The sequence below is a fragment of the Lissotriton helveticus genome, chromosome 8 (assembly GCF_964261635.1).
Source record: "Lissotriton helveticus chromosome 8, aLisHel1.1, whole genome shotgun sequence".
Taxonomy (NCBI): domain Eukaryota; kingdom Metazoa; phylum Chordata; class Amphibia; order Caudata; family Salamandridae; genus Lissotriton; species Lissotriton helveticus.
This window is the reverse complement of record NC_136069.1, coordinates 195,580,906-195,604,195: the sequence shown is the minus strand read 5'-3', so window position 1 is coordinate 195,604,195 and position 23,290 is coordinate 195,580,906. Positions and strand designations below refer to the sequence as shown.

Here is a 23,290-nt window from a genome sequence, read left to right as displayed (position 1 = left end):
GGTAAGGCCGACAGGCGATCCCGTGACCCGATCTTGATCTTCGTAACCTTCGGGGCATAGCTCATCCCCTGAGCTATCTTCCGCGGCCCCATAAACCTCTTCGACGTCCCCTACCTCGTCGACGTATTCAAGGCCTTGACCCCCGACTCAGTCGTCGTGTTCCGGATCTGCCTCGACCTCCGTCTCGGGCGGGGAGATTTGAAGATGATGGCTCTGGTCCTCGTCTTCGTGCTCGCCGAAGATGTTTTCGGGATCTGGGGCCGCTTGTCTGGCTTCAAGGCGCACCGCGCGCCGAATCTTGAGTGTTTTCTTGGACCTGAACCTCGCGCAGGCCCTGCAGTTGCCTTCGTCATGGTCTGGCGAAAGGCATTTGTTACAGACCGGGTGCAGATCTATATGTGGGTATTTGGACCCACAGAGCGGACAGAGCTGAAACGGACTCCGCTCCATGCTGTAAAGTTGCAGTCGTGTCGCGATGAGAAGGCCTCGATGTCCGAAGAGTGTAAGCACTCCGCTGATTCCGACTCCAAGAGACGGAAGAACTCGAGACCGCACGCAAACAATACCGACGCAAAGAATACAAGGCCTTTTGGCCGTTTAAAGTTAGTTTTTCTCGGTTCCGACAGAGAGACGTCGAGACCGCATCCGAACCCAATGGCGGAAAAAAACAATCTGGGGATGGAGCCGATGCCCATGCGCACTGTAGTCCAGGGGAGGAGCCACCTATCTCAGGATACTTCGAAGACTCTTCCAGGACAACAATGTGCGATCATCCGGACCCAACACTAGGCGGCGATCTAATGCTAAGATATGAATTTAGCAGCCCACATGCCTCGAACCTCAATGTTCCCAGGGGATGGTCAGGTTGTATGGGTCACCCAGAAAATGTGACCATTCTAGATATTCGGGCAATACATGATCCCACTCTTTAATAAACATACATTTAGTTCCAAATTGTTGGAGTATACATTCAGGTGAAAAAGTGATCCAAACCATCAAATATTTAAGCCGGTACAAGGAATGGATCCCTCCACATAAAAGAAAATATTTTCAAACTGGAGAAAAGGAAACCACAGTATAGTAGCTGCGTGTGACTCCTGTGCTAAACGTTGCACACTAAAGTACTTCTCACACAACAAGAACAGGTCACAGTTATTGGTAATTAGCATTTATATAGCAAAGTAATAAGGACGCATGCCAACAGCACAGTAGAAACTGAAGACGTATAGAGCGACACCAGGGGCAAAACAAAGAGAGTAACTTCAGAGAACATGAAGTGGCACATTAGGCAAGCCACACAGGGCAAGCCTGCCTGTGAAAGATTTTTTCTCTTGATATTACTCCTTGCAGCATAAGTATGGTCAAAAGCCATGGACTAGTCCTGTATGATGTATGAAAAGACATGTGGAATCTTGCACAATTGCAGTCCATTAAAGCCAGCTCAACCACCCCTAAGCACCCCAAGCCTGTGAAGACAAGAGGCATCTGCCACACATTACAGCTTCATGGAGAACTCTAACACAGTACACCCTGCCAGATAGACACATACTCTGAGCACTAACATCTTAATGTAAATGGTTAAAAGAATGAATGACACAGTGTGTCTTGGCAAATCATCTTTCAAGATGTCCTATAAGGGAAATCGTATAAAGGAGAACTGTAACACAGTCTACCTTGATAGATTTCGGATTCCGCTTGCTCTTTCTCTACACCTGTTATCCACCCTGGCTTTCGAGCCATAACATCTCAGATTGGAGACTGCAACAGCGAACATAGAGAATTAAATTGTGAACATAAAATAAATGATCAACTCAATAAAAAGGAGCCTGGGAAGTTTATCTAAGCTGCCAGCCAAGTGCTCCATCGCAAAACATAACTGCAGCTCGCTCTTCATCTCGCACGACATGGAAACACTTCCCACACAGGCTCAAAACGAATAGAACAAACTTCCAGCACACACTGTAGTGTGCTGTTCGTGTGGATAAGCACTTCAGCACCCCAAATACACTGCAGTACATTGTTGCAGTTTTGAATGCTAAGCTAGCTCAGAAAATGTGGGTGTCTCTCACTGGATCAGCAAAACTTTATTCAAGCCTTGGTTCCACTTGAACTTGGCCAAGTAAAAAGTGAGCACACTATGGGCAAATGCATTTTATGAAACTATATTTCCAGCCTTCATAATGAGTACCAAACCTTTATAAGGTGGTGAATTATATAGTGCTGTTGATGTAGATGCAGTATTCCGCACAGGCTTGCTTCACAACCATTTCAGCTCAATAATACAGAAAGGAAAACTGACTTACCTATAGCTGTTTGCAGCTTGGAGTGCTGTAGAGTCACATGCTTTGCACACTTCTGCCATCTAGTGTTAAACGTGGATGTTGGAAGTCGTTTTTACTTCAAAGAAAAAAATGTGGGTTTCAGGTGACTTGTGATCCCTCCTGGAGAGTCACAATACACAAGGATAAAGACACCACCTCAGACTATTTTTTCCACCATTGGGTTCACACGTAAAATCATTGCCTTTAAGTCTGAAGGCGTAACAGGTTCCTTTTCTTACTAAACTAATGGGTCTTAACAATGTGCATATCTTTCACTTTGGAAATGGTTTTTACAGACATTTATAAAACTGAAGACATACGATTGCTGCATTTTCGCTAATCTATAAATAATACAGGTAAGTCCACATCAACAAGTACACTGGGTTGTATAATAGGGAATTTTTGCTATACTTCCAACTTTACACACACTTCCTTCCTCAAAACTTAAAGTCAACTATATTTTATGTAGTATTTACATGGATGGTCTGACTGTTGTGATAATTAGCTCACTAAATTGAGTCGCTATAACAATCTTCCTAATACTTTCCATAGAGGACCCCATGCTTTCTTTCCCCTTTTTATGTCTGGATTTTGACCGTGTAGCTATCAAATAAACTGTTTGCTAAAAAATATACCTATGGTGGGCTTTGGGCCCGCCTCTTTCAATCAGTGGCTATTTTCAAACAGCCTCTTTCAGCCTCTGGCTTGAGACTTTGTCAATTACTTTTTGGCTCAGCTCAATGGAGTATTCATCCCTCATTTAACACTATTGGGTGTCTAGGTGTGCCCTTCCACTTCCACTCAAGTATTTGCATTGAACTGCATATGGGGCTACTTTGAAACTGCAGCTGATGAATCCCTCCTGTGTGTCTCACTCTAAACAATGAACACATAGCACATTAAACCCAGACCGGTGCTCTGCCAACACTGGTCTGGCATGGAAACCCTCTCCATCATAGAGACAGCCTTCATAACATACAAGAACGGACATCACAATACGCCTACTTAATTGTTAAGAAAACCCTTACCGTTTCAGGTATCAGATACTCTCTTTGGAAGGAATTAAAGTACATAAAGCATCAAACTCAAACAATTCTGAAGAAATGCTCTTATATTCTACAGATCTCTTGTACTTGAGTTGAGACTGTGTCAGCACAAAAATATATCACTGGTGATGGCACCTGATATCAATGTATATCTCCAAATAGAACTTGAAGATGGCTGGACCGCCTTGGGTACTAATAGATGCATAATTTACAATACAGATTTTAGAGGACACTATTCCATCTAAGCATGTTAAAATTATATTGTTTTCATACCCAATGTGTACCTATGGCTGATGATATTCTATATTACAGGGTGCGGTATAGCACATATAAAATCACTAGATATGGGGGGCGTGGCTTGGACGGCAATGGGAAGAGCCGACTAAGTCCGGAGCTCTGCAGCACCCCGGGACTAAACCAAGAAAATCGGCGCGACAGTACGAGCCATTCCGAGATCCAAACGGCACAACCACAACCGGAGCTCATCCGGCACGGAACGGGAAGAACAGCGCACAGACAGCCCAAATCCAAGACCAAAACAAAGTAAAATCAGAAAAGCAGCCACCCAGCAGTAGCGGACCAAACAAGATGGCGGCGGCGGTTTAGATAAACCACCGAACGACAAGCCACTGCTAAAGGAAGGTCGCACCGCTGGATCATACAAGAAAAACAAGGTTAGTGCCTGCGCTCCCCCTAAGAAAAGAAAGCGGACCTCCCTGATTCAAAGATTCGCGCAAAGAGGCAGACACCATCCAGGGCATAGAGCACTGCGACGAAAGTAAAACTAACTCTTCACGAGGGCGGCCATCTTTAGAAAAGCAGCATAACAACACAACAACCAAGAAATAGAGAGCGGGAGAGCGGAGGGCTAAGAACGGGAGAGGCAAGAAACCCCTCCAGTGACCCTAGCGAAAGCCAACCTACCTGCCAGAAGAGCAATAGTTCCGACTGCCCAACGTGCACTACCAAGGCAAAAACTAAGCCACGGCACTAAAAGAGCGGCCATATTGGCAAAGCAACTGCGGGCATCGCATGTGATCGCATCACGCTAGACGCGCAGACTACGTGAAAGTAAAAGTGAGCTAAAAGGCAAGCGAGCAAGCAAAAAGGCAAGCAAGCAGCGAGCAACACCAGCGCCTCGGACCACCCGACACACCGGTGGGAGGCAGTGAAGCCGCAGTGAAGCCGATCAGCCGCAACAGGACATACCCGCGGTAAACACGGTGAACGAAAACGAAACCTCAACAAAGAGGGCGGCCATCTTAAGAGCAAACGCGCGCACCACAAGTAAAATAAGAGCGAAGGAAAGACAAGCGAGCTACACCAGCGCCTCGGACCACCGGACCTTCAACCACCGGTGGGAGGCAGTGTAGTCGCTCGGCCGCCGCGAGACCGGTTACACCTGCGTAATCCAACCCGGGCAATCCAAGGCGGAATCAAAAATCTAACCTTGCACCAAAAAGTGCGGCCATCTTAGGAAAGCAGCCATAGAAAGAAAACAAAACCACAGACAAGAAGGCGGCCATCTTAGGAGCAAAGAGAAATAGCGAGGTGAAGGGTACGAAGCCAGTGTACAGAACGCAACCAGCGCCGCATGTGCCCACCGGCGGTGACCAAGGGTGCAAAAAGTCCGACATCTAAAAACGAATCGTTAGAAAAGCCGCCACAGAAGCAGCCCAATACAGTCAGGACCACCCAGCCAAATAACCAAACCCTAGGCTTACCTGCCTGACCCGGCACCGCTCCGTCATCCGAAACAAGAAACAATCCTGCCCAAGCACAGCGGAAAGACAGTAAAGACAAACCTACCACCGTGCCTCTAAACATACATATAAACACAACACAGTGAAGAAACAACAAAAGAACGGACATAAGACACATGATAATAACACAGCAAGCATTCAAACAAAACACACAGTAGCGCAACTGCAACAGAACTTTTGAAAAAACCACAAAGAGCCGCTGGTGCATGCAAGACGGAGAAAAGACTAACGAAAGACAAAGAACACAAAGCACCCAAAGCAACACTAGAGGCAGGAAGCAGCTGCAAAGTAAGAAGCTCAAGCACAAAAACATACCCAATACCAAACGTAGGGTGCGCTAGCAGTCAAAACAGGAAAACTACACTATCGCCACCACTGGGCAACGAAAAAAGATTTGCGCTCTTACAAAACAAAAGAGGGCTGTGTAAAATGGCAGGGAGTGATGGAAAGGCGGCGCAACAACAAAAGAAGCCTAAAGCAGAGGGCACACCAGTCTCCCTTCAAACAAAAAGCGGATATCAGCAGCACGCTATACTCAAAAAACTTGGCAAAGTCCACGATTTGGCCAAATCAACCAAAAAAACTTACCGATACCATACAACTCGAGCTAGCGGCATGTAGAGCAGACATCCAAACGGCTAACAACAGATTATCTACAGTTGAGCAGAGAGTGAGTGACATAGAAGACTAATCAGATGTAGCGAGCAAGACAATGGGAAATATTGCTAAAGCAACAACAGACCTACAAAAGCAAGCAGCCGATTTCGAAGATCGGCAGAGAAAGGGGAATATAGGAATTCTTGGCATATCAGAAGGGGAGGAAGACAAAGCAGGTTCTAGTGTAGCCATGCTACTAGACCTCATCCCAAAAATAACAAATCTAAAATTCAAAAACCCTTTCGAGCTGGACTAAGCCTACATGGTACCTGCGTACAAACAAGGCAATAGACAGACAAAAACGGGGAGAGGTGTGGCGCCGCGGCCAGGGCGACTGACGCTGGAATCTGGGGACCACGGTTCGATCCCCGGCTCCGGCGGCAGGTCAGCCCAGCACAATGTGACTCTGGGCAATAGCTCGCTTAATCTTCCCGACGGCCCCCAGCGCCTAGAGACCCTTACGGGTGATTGTGTGCTTTACAAATGTGGACTTTACTTTACAAACACCAAGACCAATAATATGCAAACCCTTACGTTCACACCAAACAGAGGTCATATTCGGAGTAGCGAGGAAAACCCCGAACCTGCAATGGGGCGGCAGCAAGATCATCTTCACACAGGACTACTCTAAAACTACAGTACACATCAGAAAGGGCTTCCTGACGCAGAGAGACAAGCTAAGGAAAAAAAACATCATCTACTCTTTTGTGGGCCCGGCAAGGTTCAGAGTAAACAACAACGGAACAACGATAATCTTCGATGACCCTACAGAACTATCGCTATACCTGACAACAACCGAACCACAAGAAATGGAAATGGCGTCTACATCATCGAAAAGAGGAGCGTCACAGGACAACGAAGCAGAATAGACTCACAGAAAGAACATAAAAGGAGTGTCTCATTACAAAGAAATAACATGAAACCGAGCACAACCAGCAACATATCTACCTCAAACTAAGCAACGTATCTACCTCTTATAAAGTCAACACAAGATTACCTTATACTGAAGAACAAACAAACGATCAATAGAGAAGTCAAGAGCAGAATCAACAACATGTGCCAGCACAAGACATTGAGCAGAAAGCGATCTACCCAGGAATAAACATATCCTTTACAACGATGGCGCTAAAGAGAGATCTTGTCCACCTAAACTATACAACTTCAAAATGGGGTTGTATGGCAGCCAAAGAACAGTTTGTAACGATAACCAGACTATACTACGTCCCGGGGGTGGGGGGCAGAGGACCTTGCTGTCGCACGCTTTCAGTACGACACTTCAGTAGGGGGGGATGGGAGGGTAAGAGGCGGGGGAGTTCATTTGCGTTAGTTTTGTTATGTCCGTCATGTCTGTCATGTTTGTCAAGTTAGTCATGTCCAGAACCTAAGCGTATCCTTTCACAGAAAACACGATCCATCCAGCAGCACATCAGCCACTATGAAGATCCGACACATTAGACAACTACCACTGCACACACAAGCTGAGAATATCGCGACCAACACTCCACCACAATGAGTAGCAAGGACACACTGCAGTCCGACCTCAAGGTTATATCTCTGAACGTCAAGGGTCTGAACCATCCAGTAAAAAGGAAAAAGCTATTAGACTACCTAGCGAAAACGAAAGGGGATGTCATCCTCTTGCAGGAAACTAAACTATCATTAGACGACGCGAATAAGATTAAAGCGCGATGGATAGGCCAGCTAGCCTGCTCTCCAGCTGTAGGGAAAAAGAGAGGAGTAGTCACCATAGTGAACTCTAAGTCCAAAATAACAATTGAAAGTATAGAACAAGATGAGGAAGGCAGACTTCTGTGCACTCAACTCAAAAGAGGAGAAGAAACAATATCGGTAACCAACATTTATGCACCAAACACAGATGACACAACATTCTGGGAGGGGGTAACCAGGAAATTGGAGAAAAAAACAAACAAACAACTTGAATATCGTAGCAGGTGCTTTCAATCTAGTCCTAGAACACACCCTAGACAGACAGTCAAGCTCCCAGACGAGACCACTTGCCTCCTACAACATCCTGAAAAATATCTGCAACAGATTTGAGCTACAAGACCCATGGAGACTACAGCACCCAGACACCAGAGACTATACCTTCTACTCCAACCCGCACAACACATTCAGCAGAATCGACTACATTCTCATCTCAAAGTCGCACACGCACCTGATAGAACACACAGATATCGCAGCAAGAACGGTCTCAGACCACTCTTGCATCAGTCTACACCTAACAGGCAGTCACAACGACCACATTACCCGCAGATGGCGGTTCAACAAGACCCGCAGATGGCGGTTCAACAAGATAACGATAGCGGTGCAAGAGGACAAAGACACGATTGAGAGAGCGATCAAAAACTATATAGATGAGAACGACACACCGGATACCGACCCGAAATGCCTGTGAAAGGCCCTGAAAGCAACCATCAGAGGGAGCCTGATAGAAATAAAGGCCAGGAGGGACAGAGAAGCAAAATCACAGGTAGACAAACTAGAATAGGATGCAAAACAACTAGAAATCCAACACATAGACAGCACCTCAAACTCAGAACTCCTTCTAACACTTACAGGGAAGAAATATGAATTCAACAGAATCCACAGTGAGAGGGCGGGACTGTGGATAAGAAAGTATAAACAGATCAACCTTTGCGAAGCAAACAAGGCATGGAAAATACTAGCGTTGTACCTCAAACGCAAGCAGAGACAGCACTGCATATCCTATATCACAGACCAGCATAACAAAACACATACCTGCCACTAAGAAATCCTACAAACTTTCAGGGAATTCTACAAAGAGCTATACACAAAAGATGACAACAATGACAAGGCAGGCACCACAGACTACCTAAAAGGACTCAACCTACCCAAGATATTGGAAGGGGAAGCAAAAACACTAGGCCAAGACTTCAAAGAGACCGAGATAACAATAGCCATAAACTCACTAAAAGACAACAAGGCACCAGGACCAGACAGCTACACAGCACCCTTTTACAAAAAGTTCAACGAACTTCTCATCCCAGTCCTGACCAAAACTTTCAACCACTGCGCAGAGGCGGGGACAATAACAGAAACAATGGCACAAGCTGACCTAATTGTCTTTCCAAAAGAGGGTAAGGACCTACAATTGCCCAAAAACTACTGCCCCATATCGCTAATTAACCTTGACTGCAAAATATACGCAAAAGTACTGGCCACTAGACTAAACAAGATATTACCCCAGCTGATCGGAAACACGCAAGTAGGGTACATGAAATCTCACATGTCGCATGACAACACCAGACTCCTATGCCAAGTCATAGAACACTCCTCAAACTCACTCCGCCCGGCGGTCGCAATAACACTAGACGCCGAAAAGGCGTTTGACAGGGTTTCCTGGAACTTCCTTGAGAATTGCTTGCAGGCGTACAACGTAGGGGACGAGTACACGAAGAAAGTCATGGCCCTCTACAAAAAGCCGATAGCAAAAATAGCCATAAACGGTGGGTCATCGGCCCCTTTCGAACTAGAGAGAGGAACGAGACAAGGGTGCCCACTATCCCCGCTACTGTTTCTACTAGCACTAGAACCTCTGATCACAGACACCCTATCCAACAGAGACATCACAGGGATAACAATAAACAACACAACAGCCAAGATCGCCGCCTACGCAGACGACCTACTTATATTAACAAGCAACCCAGCCCACTCCATACCAGCACTCATGCATACAATCGAAACATATGCCAAACACTCAGGCTACAAACTCAATAAGGACAAATCGGATTGCATGCCACTCAACATACACACAACCAAGGAAGTAATAGGTAACTCAGGACTAGATTGGCAACCAAAGGCTGTCAAATACCTGGGCATCCAATTTAAAAAAAGCCTAAGAGGTACACTAGAACTGAACGAGATGCTCATGCTGAGAAAGATAAAAGAACTACTAGACACGTGGTCACCCAAGTTCATCACATGGTGGAGTACAATAGACACCATCAAAATGATGGTAAAACCTATAATTAACTACCTGGCAGACATGCTTCCCCTGCCCCTGACAGAAGACTTCCACAAGAAAATAGACCTAATGATCAACAAATTTATATGGAGAGGGAAAAAAGCTAGAGTAGGCCTCTGTAAGCTGAGGCTGGGGAAAAAATTGGGTGGGTTCAACCATGCTGATCTGAAAACGTTTCAACTAGCATTCATAGACAGACAAGGGATGCACTGGGTGCTCCCTAGACAAAAATACATGCCAACATGGCTAGCCATAGAGGAAGCCATGCTGAACAACACCAAGCCACTCACACTGCTAACATCCAACAAACAAGCACTCAACAACAACCCGATCCTAAAGTTCACGAAACAGGCGCTACTGAGGATAGATCGTAACCTAGAAATAAGTCTCAAAAACTCGCAGTAGGAGACACTCTGGTCTAACCACAAGATTAAATACAGGCGGAAAACATTAGACATGAGTACATGGAAGAAGCGAGGAATTCAGTTCCCAGCACAACTAGAAACGGAAGGAACGCCATACACTTTCAACAACCTGAAAAAAAACACAACCAACCAGACATAGAACTCTATAATTTCCTAGCTATCAAAACAGCCATAACGAAATCAAAACTACACAGACAAACCCCATCTATCTTCCAGTTCATGGAAAACATAAACAAGACAGGGCACCAAGTCTCACTTCTATACAAGCTACTCCGACCCGTCAAATCCAAACTTAACGACAAAAAAACGGCCTACTGGGAAACCCAGACAAAATCCAAACTGTCAGAACAGGAACTACAAACACTGTGGGCTTCCCCATCTAAAAGCCAGTATTAGCACAATTCTGGCTACTTCATCAAGCTTATTGGACACCAGCTCGCCTGGCCTCTATAGGTCTAAAGGACAACGACACCTACTGGAACTGCGGAATGGAGAGAGGGGACCTAGAACACCTCATCTTCAGTTGCACAAAAGTCAGACATTTCTGGAAACAGGTGCTAAACTTCACAAACAAAACGCTGAGTTATAGCCTTAGACAAACATTCGCCACAATAGTCACAGCACATATCTCAACGGACATCCCCACTCAGGAAGACAGAAATCTCCTTTACTTCCTCCTCACTACAGCAACTAAGATAGTACTCACAAACTGAAAGAACACCGCCCAGCCCACATTCAAAGGGTGGCTAAACTGGGTTATCTTCCTCAGAGGAGCAGACTACACCACTCTCAGAAACACACCAGGAAGACACCCCTACAGAGAAATGTGGTCTAAACTAGATACATTCATCGACTCCTTCAAACCACCATAGACAAAGCATAACCCAACCTCTAATCGGGACATACTTTTCTGTCACAAACAACCACCACCACCTTATGTTTTACGTTTTATGTTTCATTTTCTAACTAGAGACCCGCCAAAGGCGAGAATAAGTGTTACATGTTACTTGTGAGCCAGTCCCTCTGGGCGAACAATGTGGAACCGTCGAACTCACCACAAAAGCCCAAAGCTATGATTAACCAAAGCTAAACAAGTCTTTATGTTTGTCATTATATGTAACCTTGTAAATACCAATAAAAACAATTTACAAAAAAAAAATCACTAGATATACTGCATAATGGATAATTGATAAATGCAGACACGGCCTCAGAAAGTTTTTGGGATTAAAAAGAAACCTTCACTTGTACAGCAATGAAACACTTGAAGAGGTCTGCTCTCTGCTTACCAACAAAACACAAGTAAGTAAGTAAATAAGGAGCATTTCTTACTTGAACTTTAGGACTGTGGTTTAGCAGATCCAGGAATGGTGCTAGGGCGTACGCGTCCAATGCTCTGGAAAAGCAGTCTCTCTGTGGATGCTTCATATACACTGTCCGAGTATTGACCGTGCACCAGGCCCAACGCAGAGCTTCATAGGTCAAAATATTCTCCACACTCTCTCGAAACAAGGACTGCAGAGAGGCGAAGAAGGAGGCTGCAGAAGAGTACAGTTCTTGGAGAGAGGTTATTTGTTCCTGGGCCTTTCCCCTCAGAGGCTCCGAAAGAAGACTCACAGTAGAGTCTTCCCAAAAAACAGGACAGGAGTAGGACTTTGGCAAGACATCTAGGTAAGGCTTCCACTGAGACTCAACTCCGGTGTATCTTTCGACCATCAAGAACGTACACAGTGCAAGCAACGGGGATACTGGAGGCTTCCATCTGCGACCCAAAATAAGCGAGAGAAATATTAGATTAATTGAAGCAAGCCCATATAAAACACTTCATTAAATAAGACACCTTGATGAATGAATGGGCTTAATGTACTAATGTAAAGATTTTCTACTTTCAGTGAGGTTTTTACATGTCACTTTTTTCCTTGTCCCATGCCTGTCTGTTAGTATGCACTTTACAAAGAGTACCATTCTCCTAGTGAGCGATAAATAGTATTATTCACCACACAGCTTAAAATTCAGTAACTATTACTGCTCAAATAGTCTGTTGTCAGTCCACAGGCACCAAACTCGGTTCCCTAAGCTATTCTTAGCCAGTGTTCCTGCAGTGATGAATTTTCATTCTTACGTGCTTAACTCAGGTTTCTTGGCTTCACGACAGGATTGTGTCTCATTGGAGATACACTTGACCAGACCGACGCCCAAATCAGCCACACTCCTAGAAAGCCATGGAAACCTCGGGCTAACCCAACACATATAAGATCCCCACCCATGCTGCGGGACACATCCTGGGCCCAGTCTTCACATCTTATAACATCAGGGTCAATAAATTCACGCCTGTCACCTACCGACCATGCTTTAGTCAGTTTCACAATCAGCATCCATCACCTCCATGATGGGCCCAGTGTGCAGACACTGAAGCACATTAGTTGAGGTTGATTGAGCTTCCGCCCTCCACGAGAACCAACCGGAGCACATGGGTCACTTGGCACATGACATTGACAACTCCAACAAATGGATCAGAGCCTGTGCCATTACCCTGGACCCCAGCAAACAAAGCCACATAGCAAAAAGAAGGACGGATGGGCAGCTTTTACATGGAACATCTCAGAACGACTAAAATACTCTGCAAACAACCACAACAGAGGTGGAGAACAAGCCGGGTGGAGTGGAAAAAAGAGGAGTTCAAATTTACCCTAAGACGGTACCACCAGCAAATCCAGGAAAACACTAGCAAATAAATCTTTGCTATTGTCAAGGATTTCCCCACACCCACAGCAGCCACTAGCAAAATCAACCCAACTCAAGAACTGTGGACAACGTTTCGGACTTCATCTACCTCAGAAGACCACACAAAATGATCCTTCCCTACATATCCAGTCAAGGTCCTAGAGAAAGCCCTTAACAGACACTTCTCCGACCACCTCACCAACAACTAGCTTCTTGATGCCATACAATCAGGTTTCAAACAGAACCACAGCACCAAGACTCTCCTCGTTGCAGCAACAGACAACATCCGATGATTCTCGACAAAGGGGAAGACGTGCCCTCCAGTGGATCTGCATGGTTCTCACTTTAAAGAACTCAAACCACCAGCATTTCACCAAACTCCTTAGAAGCACAGGAACTCATTTGTGTGGAGTCGTGCAGGGCTGCTCACTCAATAAGACCCTCTTCAGCATATATAGGACCCCACTGACAGATGTCATCCGGTCTCACAACACACAGACGACACACAACTGATACTGACCCTCTCGGACACAACACCCAGCACCGGGAAAAAGTTCACCTCATGCAAGACCTGGATGAAGTCCAACTGCCTCAAACTCAACACAGACAAAGTCGAAGTGGGTATTTTCAGGAAGGACGTCGCGCTGTGGGACTCCACCTTGTGGCTGACATGTCTTGGACCCACAACCACAATCTAGAAACCTCAGAATCATTATAGATGGCAAACTGGACATTGTTCGCTCAAGTTAACAGTTTAGTTATCCTGTTTTCATATCTGGAAGATGCTCAAGATCCTCAAGTGGCTACTGAACAATACCAGGAAAATGGTCACCCAAGCCCTCATCACCAGCACTAGACTCCAAGAGCACCCTGTACGCAGGAAAATAAACTAACTCACATATAGACGCTAGATCGTCCAGAATGCAGTAGCCAGACCACTCCTCAATCTCCCATCCCAGGCCCACATCACATCTCACCTAATCGAACTCCACTGGCCTCCAATACACAAGCGTGTACACTACAAACAACTCATCCACACATACAAAGCACTTCACAACACAGGCCCTGGCTACTTGAACAGCCGTGTAGGATTCTACCGCCCCTCCTGGCAACTCTATTCTGCCAAACTCTCAAAAGTACACACGAACGTATGCACAAAAGCAGATCAAGAGGTTGTGCTTTCTCCTACATTCCTTCTAAAGCCCGGAATGCCCTCCCACAACACATCAGAGCCTCCTCATCCCTTCTTGAATTCTGCATGAAGTAACTCCTCCCTTGTCCAGCCTCACACACCTGCCACAGTGCCATGATACCCTAACGGGTAATAGGCGCTATAAAAATACAGGTATTATAACATCTTACCATGGTGCTTCCTTCTGGATACAAGTCTCTGTGCGATTTAAATAGGATCCTTCGCAGAGGAATCACACTCCTCTTACTTTGGAGGATTGCATACAAGGTCAGTCCTACTCACTGCCTTTGAAGGATAGTCATAGACAAACAACAGAAAGGCTTCCAGGTTAGAGTTTCTATTGGACCTAGGTCTTAAGGTTTGGGTTCTGATTGGTTGAAAAGGCTAGGGTTCTGATTGGTTCCCAGGGCTAGGGTTTCCATTGGACCTAGGGTTTATGGTTTGGGTTCTTAACGGTTTCCAAAACTCTGGTGTCTATTGGATCTAGGGCTTAGGGTTTGAGCTCCGATTGGTGAATACGGCTGGGGCTTTCATTAGTTCCTAGGGCTAGGTCTCCCATTGGCTCTAGGGTTCGGACTGGTTAGGATTAGGGCAAGAGTTCCCACTAGGCAAAGTTCACCTGATCACTAGGGCTATTTATTCCTAGGGCGCAGGGCATCCAGGTAAAGGGCGACAGGTTAAGGATGTTGCCTGTTTGGGCCTGGAACTCTGCATCTTTACTATAAGAATTTCAGGTGCGTAATCTCTACTTACAACATCTTTAACAACTAATAATCCCTAAAACTCCACCTATTCTGCAAAACACCCCGCACATGTTATGTTATGTTATGTACGATCTCTTCTATAGCGCACGGCTACCCTGGAGGGTGTCCCGGCGCTTTGGCAAAGAGATCTGAGTCCCAGAACATCCCAACAGCGGCTTGTAAATGGTCATGAAAATCACGCGGAGAAGAGCCATGTCTTCAACTCCTTTCTGAAGGTGAGGAGGCTGTTTGCTTTCCTCAAAAGTACACACGAACGTATGCACAAAAGCAGATCAAGAGGTTGTGCTTTCTCCTACATTCCTTCTAAAGCCCGGAATGCCCTCCCACAACACATCAGAGCCTCCTCATCCCTTCTTGAATTCTGCATGAAGTAACTCCTCCCTTGTCCAGCCTCACACACCTGCCACAGTGCCATGATACCCTAACGGGTAATAGGCGCTATAAAAATACAGGTATTATAACATCTTACCATGGTGCTTCCTTCTGGATACAAGTCTCTGTGCGATTTAAATAGGATCCTTCGCAGAGGAATCACACTCCTCTTACTTTGGAGGATTGCATACAAGGTCAGTCCTACTCACTGCCTTTGAAGGATAGTCATAGACAAACAACAGAAAGGCTTCCAGGTTAGAGTTTCTATTGGACCTAGGTCTTAAGGTTTGGGTTCTGATTGGTTGAAAAGGCTAGGGTTCTGATTGGTTCCCAGGGCTAGGGTTTCCATTGGACCTAGGGTTTATGGTTTGGGTTCTTAACGGTTTCCAAAACTCTGGTGTCTATTGGATCTAGGGCTTAGGGTTTGAGCTCCGATTGGTGAATACGGCTGGGGCTTTCATTAGTTCCTAGGGCTAGGTCTCCCATTGGCTCTAGGGTTCGGACTGGTTAGGATTAGGGCAAGAGTTCCCACTAGGCAAAGTTCACCTGATCACTAGGGCTATTTATTCCTAGGGCGCAGGGCATCCAGGTAAAGGGCGACAGGTTAAGGATGTTGCCTGTTTGGGCCTGGAACTCTGCATCTTTACTATAAGAATTTCAGGTGCGTAATCTCTACTTACAACATCTTTAACAACTAATAATCCCTAAAACTCCACCTATTCTGCAAAACACCCCGCACATGTTATGTTATGTTATGTACGATCTCTTCTATAGCGCACGGCTACCCTGGAGGGTGTCCCGGCGCTTTGGCAAAGAGATCTGAGTCCCAGAACATCCCAACAGCGGCTTGTAAATGGTCATGAAAATCACGCGGAGAAGAGCCATGTCTTCAACTCCTTTCTGAAGGTGAGGAGGCTGTTTGCTTTCCTCAACGAGATCGGGAGTCCATTCCAATGGAGGGCCGCGCTAGATAGCAGAACGACCGTCCTCCCATCCGGGCTCGTTTGATAGGCGGGACCACCATCGTGGCTAAAGTAGCCGATCGCAGCGTCCTCCTAGGTGCATAGAAAGCCATTCGCTTCTTGATGTAATTAGGGCCAACAGAGTGAAGGGCTTTAAACGCCAGAGTGAAGGGCTTTAAACGCCAGAGTAAGGGTTTTAAAAATGACTCTTTTAGAAATGGGGAGCCAGTGTAACTCTGAGCAGATTGGAGGCTCTAGCTCTACGAGGAAGTCCAAAAATGGCTCTTGCAGCCGAGTTCTGGACTACATATACAAAAACTGAGGAACTTTAACTACTAACACATCCTCTATCAACTTATCAACCATCTAACTTTTCCAAATAAAATCAATCACAACACCACACAATCCATCACAAACAATACAACAGTTTATCAAACGCAACCCAAATAACATACACGCACAACGTCAATTGCCAGACATTAAGGAAAAATCAAAAGAAGACTTGACCGTATAATCACACTGTTCCCTGACCTGTTCCCTCACCACAACCCCCCACAAACTAAACAAATCGACAACATAGAAATTAAAATACCACAACCTTGCACAAAACGCCCCCTGCGGATACATATCTCCAAGTCCACATTTCTCTAACCAAACAAACTACCTTCCAACCTCTAACAGTCTCTAACACAATACACCCTCAAACCAGCATCAACAAAATACTATATCACCCTATCTCCACCCTTTCTACAGGACATGAAGAAGAAACAAACACAAGAACCAAAATACCTACTCTTCAACACAAGATCCAAGAACAACAAAAACAATTTGCTTTAACATCTTTGTCCTATTCTCAGAAACAATACCGGACCTCACGTTGATTACATAAACACAGCTCAGCTAAGATTTTGCACCCACATAACATGAAGCCAGCCCTCCTGATTTTCACTTCATTATAAAAATCTTTTTGGCAAAATTGGGGGAGGCCTAGCTGCCATCCATAAAAAACACTGCAGATAACAATCGTTGAGAATTTTACCATGGATGGCTGTGAATCCTTGATGATAAGATGGTATCCAATTCCAACTATTCCTTATTTTTTCCTCCTAATATATATACCACTTCGCAGTAATGCCAACTCTAAAGATATCCTACTTGATGCAGTAACCTGCACCCATCTGGGTCCCCCAAAACTAAACATTTTAGTAGACATCAACATATCGTTTGAAAAGAAGAATCTAAAAACAACCGATGCTATCACAACCAACCTTGAAGCCTTCAACCAACCACAGTTTTGTTCTGGCCCAACGCACTGTGTAAGACACATGCTAGATGCCAAATTTGCATCCCAGGACAAACCACAGCTACCAACAACTCCCCTAGAATGACCACAACATCACCACCTGCAAGATCCACACACCTATCAATAACAAGACTTTGTAGTTAACAAATTCCTTGAACAACAAACGCACGTACAGACAATGCAAAAAAATAGATATCTAGCAACTCAACACCCACCGTGAAAAACCCCAATAAACATGCGGCAAAAAGACACCTTCTACAACTGAATTTACACAGCACTGGTCAAACAGTTTCCAACAAAAAACACATCTAGAGTTGACCAGAAAAAGAAAACAACATGAGTTAATGACCACTTCAAAAAAACAAATCAACATACTATGAGGCAAATAGAGAAAATCAGGAGATGAAACAGACAAAAAGGGATAGAAAAATCCACTCGCATTAGCTAGACATATTTAATAGGACAAGCTATTTTTTGGCCCTACTTGCCCTCCTCTGGCGAGTAGTAAGACAAACTGAATTTTGACCTTTGACTCTGAAAGCAGAGCAAATGTGGCAAGATAGCAAGATTTAAAGGCATCTTTATTGCTCACAAAGTGAATGAGCAATAAAAATGCCTTTAAATCTTGTTAACTTGTCAAATTTGCTCGGCCTTCAGAGACAGAGGCCAAGTGCATTACAGTTAGGTCAAGCAGATTTTTTAAGTTACTAGAACTGTGGGTCTATTAACAATTTTAAGATTTTTTGAGCCCTGCAAAAGCACACTATGGCATTATATTAGAGCTTACATAAGAGGCATTAGGACCAAAAAAAGACACCACTACTCAATACGCAAAATTGAAACAGAAGTCCTTCCAAGAACTTCCACAATCCAGAGTACCTAAACACAGAACCACCGAGATCACAATTTTACTGTGACAAATTCTCCAATGAATTTCTCAAAAAACAATTGTAAAGATTGAAAATTACCTGAAGGAGAACACAGACAACACCACAAGTCGCCTAACGATCACAGAAAGATACACCAATAGCCATCCATTAATGCATTCCTTCAATACGCTGTCACAAAGCGATTTCCTTGATATTATCGTTGCAGCCAGACCATCAACACCACCAGGAATCTGCAACAGTATTCATCGTTCAACCTGTGCAGGAGAAGATGCTTAACAAGCCCCTAGAACTAGGTTCATTCCTACCTGAGCTCAGACCTCCTGCATCAGACTTCATTTCAGAAAGAAAAACCTAGACCCATCTGATCCAACAAACTACTGGCCATTTAAAATGGACCATTCTTAAGAAACTCTTTTGAGGCGGAAATGTTTATTCAACTCTCTAATTTTAGTGAACATTATGGCCTACTGTCAGTCCAATAGTCGAAGTTTCAGACCTAGCAGAGGCACAGAGTCAGCTTTCATATCCATCTGGGATGATTTAAATGTCACAGTGGACAAAAATGGAGTAGCTGCCTTATTACTTCTGGATGCATTGAACACGGTCTACCATCACACACAACTGCAAAAACTTCACAATATGAAAACCTGTGAAAATACTTTAAAATGAATTGCTTCTAATCTCACAGACCAAGGGGTCGATTCCGATTCGGGAAAAAAACCGTCCGTACGATTCGTATCTGGAGCCCTCTCCGTACGAATCATAAACATGCCGTACGACCCGACGAGTACAATCCGGAACGGGGTATGAGGACGCGATTCGTACGGTCCACGTCAGGTAAGGGCGATTCGTACGGAAAAGCACACAATCACATACACACCGTACGGTCCGTACACCCCATGATCGCGGGGTACAGTGCGTACCCCTGCGATCATGGGGTGTACGCACCGTACCCCTGCGATCGCAGGGTTTACGCACCGTACACCCTGCGAACGGTCCGTACACCCCGTGATCGCGGGGTACGGTGCGTACACCCCATGATTGCAGGGGTACGCACTGTACCCCTGCGATCATGGGGGATACGCCCTGTACCCGGGGGGGGGGGGGCCTTCCGTACCTGGTTCGAGGCGAACTCTGCTTTTACCGCTGTTTTTAGCTCCCATAGAAAAAGGGTCGTACGGTACGTACCCGACACAAATTGTACTTGCTGGGTCGGAAAAACCAGCCGCGAACCATACGGATGTCGCGTACAGCGGGTTCCGAGGGAGAATCGTACTGGGATTTGATTCGTACGGTCTCTGTACGATTCGTACGGAGTCCTGCTCCTGGTACGAATCGTACTTCGTCGTACGCACGGCGGATGTTGCAGGGTACGATTCATATTGGAAAAACGCTCCGAACGGCTATTCTGAGCGGTTTTTCCCGAATCGGAATCGACCCCCAAGTGTAGTTCACTTACCCCATTACACATCACCTCCTCACATACAACACTGTGGGGCTTTTAAGGGGTCCATCTTATCCCCTCCATTATTTAACATCTACCTAACCCCCCCTTACTAAATCTGATTAAATCATACACCTTCACCTGTTACAACTGTGCTGATGGCATGCAAATCATTTAAAAATGGATAGCTTCAAAGACCTCTACAATTTATAACTCAATAACTGCTTTTGTGCCATGAAGACATGAATGATAAATACCCATCCAAAGCTCAATACCATAAAGACAGAGATTATGACATGCTGAAAATGGCAAAATTGCCAGCCTACCGCTATATGGCCTAAAAATCTTGAAACCCTTCCAACAACATAAAGAGAAGTAAGAAACCTAGGAGTACCCTTGGATTCAGACCTAGCCTTAATATCGCATGCTAACAATGCCACAAAGAGTGCCTTCTACACAAAATAATACGTTGTATCTTCCCATACCCTGCCTAATAGCAAACTGCAAGCCATCCTCAAGCTTGTAACCTCCAAGCTTAACTGCGCCAAGAGCCTATACCCTAGTGCACCCGCACTGATTATATGCAAAATACAACTCATACTAAATTCTGATGCAAGGCTACTTCTCCACCTTCACCCAAGAGAACGCACTACCTCAGTGCTGCAATCAATCACTCTACTGGATAATTATAGCAAGAAGGGAAAAATTCAAGGCCCGCTGAATTGTACACAGTGCCCCTCATAGAAATGGACCAATATACCTCCAAGTTAAACTCAAGCAACACAAATCAAACAGAACACTACATTCCAGGAATGAAAAACTTATCATACCACCTTATTATAAGAAATCCGTAGGAGGCACTGCTTTCTCAGTACAAGCTGCCAAGCTCTGGAAATCACTACTAGCCAGCATTAGAAGCACCCAGGAGCATATGCACTTCGGAAGACAGTTGAAAACTAGGCCATTTCCAAAGATAACTGCACCACCTGCATTTAGGCAACAGAGCCAAGAAACCAGTCACACTCTCAAGCGCAATCTTCAGCTTACAACCAACAAATTGCAAACTCAACTAACAAATTGCCTGCATTATGCAGGACAGCAAAAATGGGCTGACCTGTATAACTGTTGTGTCACGCTAATGCTAAAACCATAATACGCAGTGGTCAGCAACAAGTTGTAACTTATAACTATTAAGTTCACATAATACAAATCTGTTATGAGGGTTGTCCATAACTAGCACAGTAGAGATAAAAAACAAGCGACAACCGATAAACAGTCATGGAATAACTAAAGAGATCTTCAACAAATTACTGGAAATTTTGGAGGACTTTAATATAGTCCATTCCCTGCACGTCCTAAATAGCTATACAATTTGATCACATCTTTGCATCTCACACAGACACACAGTTGAGGGATGATAATAAAAAAAGCCCATCCAAATAGATCCCGCCACATCTCTCTCTCCCTCCAACCACACCAGCTCAGGACGAAAAACTATACAAAAAGTCTTTGATTGAACAACCCAGTGCAGTAAGCAGCTAAGCAGACTAAACCATATGAAAGACCATAAAGGAACCTGCAGTACTATTCAAAGCTAACAGCATACTGAAAAACATACAAATGTGCGTCAGTCTCTTGCACTTCATTGTCCAACACAGTGCCTCACGCTGCATCCAGTAACACAACAACCACACCAGGGTGGTCATCACGCACGACATGCAAACTCTTCCAACATAGGATCATAACAAAAACAACATCCTTCCAAGCACACACCCTACTTGGTCTAGTATGCTACTCATTTAAGCAAGCACTTCAGCGCCCCACTTTGGGGTAAGTAGGCACTATATAAATGCTGTAATACAATACAATAACATTTTAGATAAGACAACAAGAGGGAACCTTAACTCATGCTGCACAACCTCCGCACTCCGTGGGAGTGAGGAGGATGTAAACTGGCAAATATCACTGAAACGTAACGGCCCTTCAGTGGAAGAGCGGGTAATATTATAGACACCTTTTTTGAAGATGTGCATCCCTGACCTTAGAAGATTTCTCCAGTGCAAACATTAGATTGCGTGCAAGATAGATTTTAGTATACATGAAGGTTTGGTATCCTAAATTATAATAAAGGATTGAGGACTAGAGCTGCCATTGTTTTGAGGGAAACTTGGTACATGATTGATTCTCTTCTTAAACTCAAAGAGAACGTATTCCATGATTACCTGTATAGTTCAGACCATGCAGGGGCACAGAGAGGCAGAAATATTTATTTCAATACGTGCCTCTTACAAATTACTTTGCAAGGCCTCCCTGACAAACGGATCCATGTTAAAATATCGTGTTAAGAATATCAACGAAAAAAATATCGATGTAAAAATATCAATAACAAAAATATCGACTCCCTATACATAAACAGGTAAGTACAATAATATTGACACAAAAATATCGACGTAAAAATATAAAAGTAAAAAATATCAACTTAAAATAATTACATAACTTAAATTAAATTAGAAAATATTTATATTATTAACAAAATATATTACATTTAATATATATTTGAACTAATAACAAATAAACTTAATTTAATAAATATAAACACAAATATTGTGTACATATACATATATTTACTTAAATATATTTTATTAACTATTATCTGGATTTAATGTATTAACTTTTTTAATTATATAAAAATAAAATATACACATATATAAATCATTTAAAATTAAATAAAATATTCTATATTTAACTAACACATTAAACGATTAAAAAAAGAATAAAACATGCATTTAATAACAAAATAAACATAATAGTAATAAAAACTTTGGATAGCGAGGGGGTAAAAATTACTATTCCCACTTCAGTAAGTGCAACAGTAGGGAAAGTGCTGGATAGCCGGGGGGGGGGGGGGGGGGGGGGGGTAAAAATTACTATTCCCAATCCAGTGAGTGCAACAGTAGGGAAAGCGTTGGATAGCAGAGGGGTAAAAATTAAAATTTCCACTCCAGTGAGTGCAACAGTAGAAAAAGCGCTGGATAGTGTAGGGATACAAATTACTATTCCAACTCCAGTGAGTGCAACAGCAAGGAAAGCGCTGGATAGCTGAGGGGTAAAAATTACTATTCCCACTCCAGTGTGTGCAACAGTAGGGAAAACGTTGGCTAGCGTAGGGGTAAAAATTACTATTCCCACACCAGTGAGTGCAACAGTAGGGAAAGCGCTGGATAGCGGAGGGGTAAAAATTACTATTCCCACTCCAGTGAATGCAACAGTAGGGAAAGCGCTGGATAGCGGAGGGGTAAAAATTATTATTCCAACTCCAGTGAGTGCAACAGTAGGGAAAATGCTGGATTCCACCACAATAAAAAACAAAAACATCAACATTTTTATTAAATTTAATTTTCCAATATTAACATAATTAATATAT

At 44.2% G+C, this 23,290-nt stretch overlaps 1 protein-coding gene across 2 annotated transcripts in view; it reads right to left on the bottom strand.

The window, feature by feature from the left end:
• SETD4 (SET domain containing 4) overlaps positions 1-23,290 on the bottom strand; it is a 120,278-nt gene that overhangs the window by 31,876 nt on the left and 65,112 nt on the right. For both annotated transcript variants that reach the window (XR_013599783.1, XM_078656897.1), the window contains exon 6: positions 11,548-11,977. Coding sequence is in view for 1 of the 2 variants with exons in the window: in XM_078656897.1 (XP_078513023.1) it covers positions 11,548-11,977 (430 nt within the window). In the remaining variant the exon portion in view is untranslated. The remainder of the gene's footprint in view (positions 1-11,547; positions 11,978-23,290) is intronic.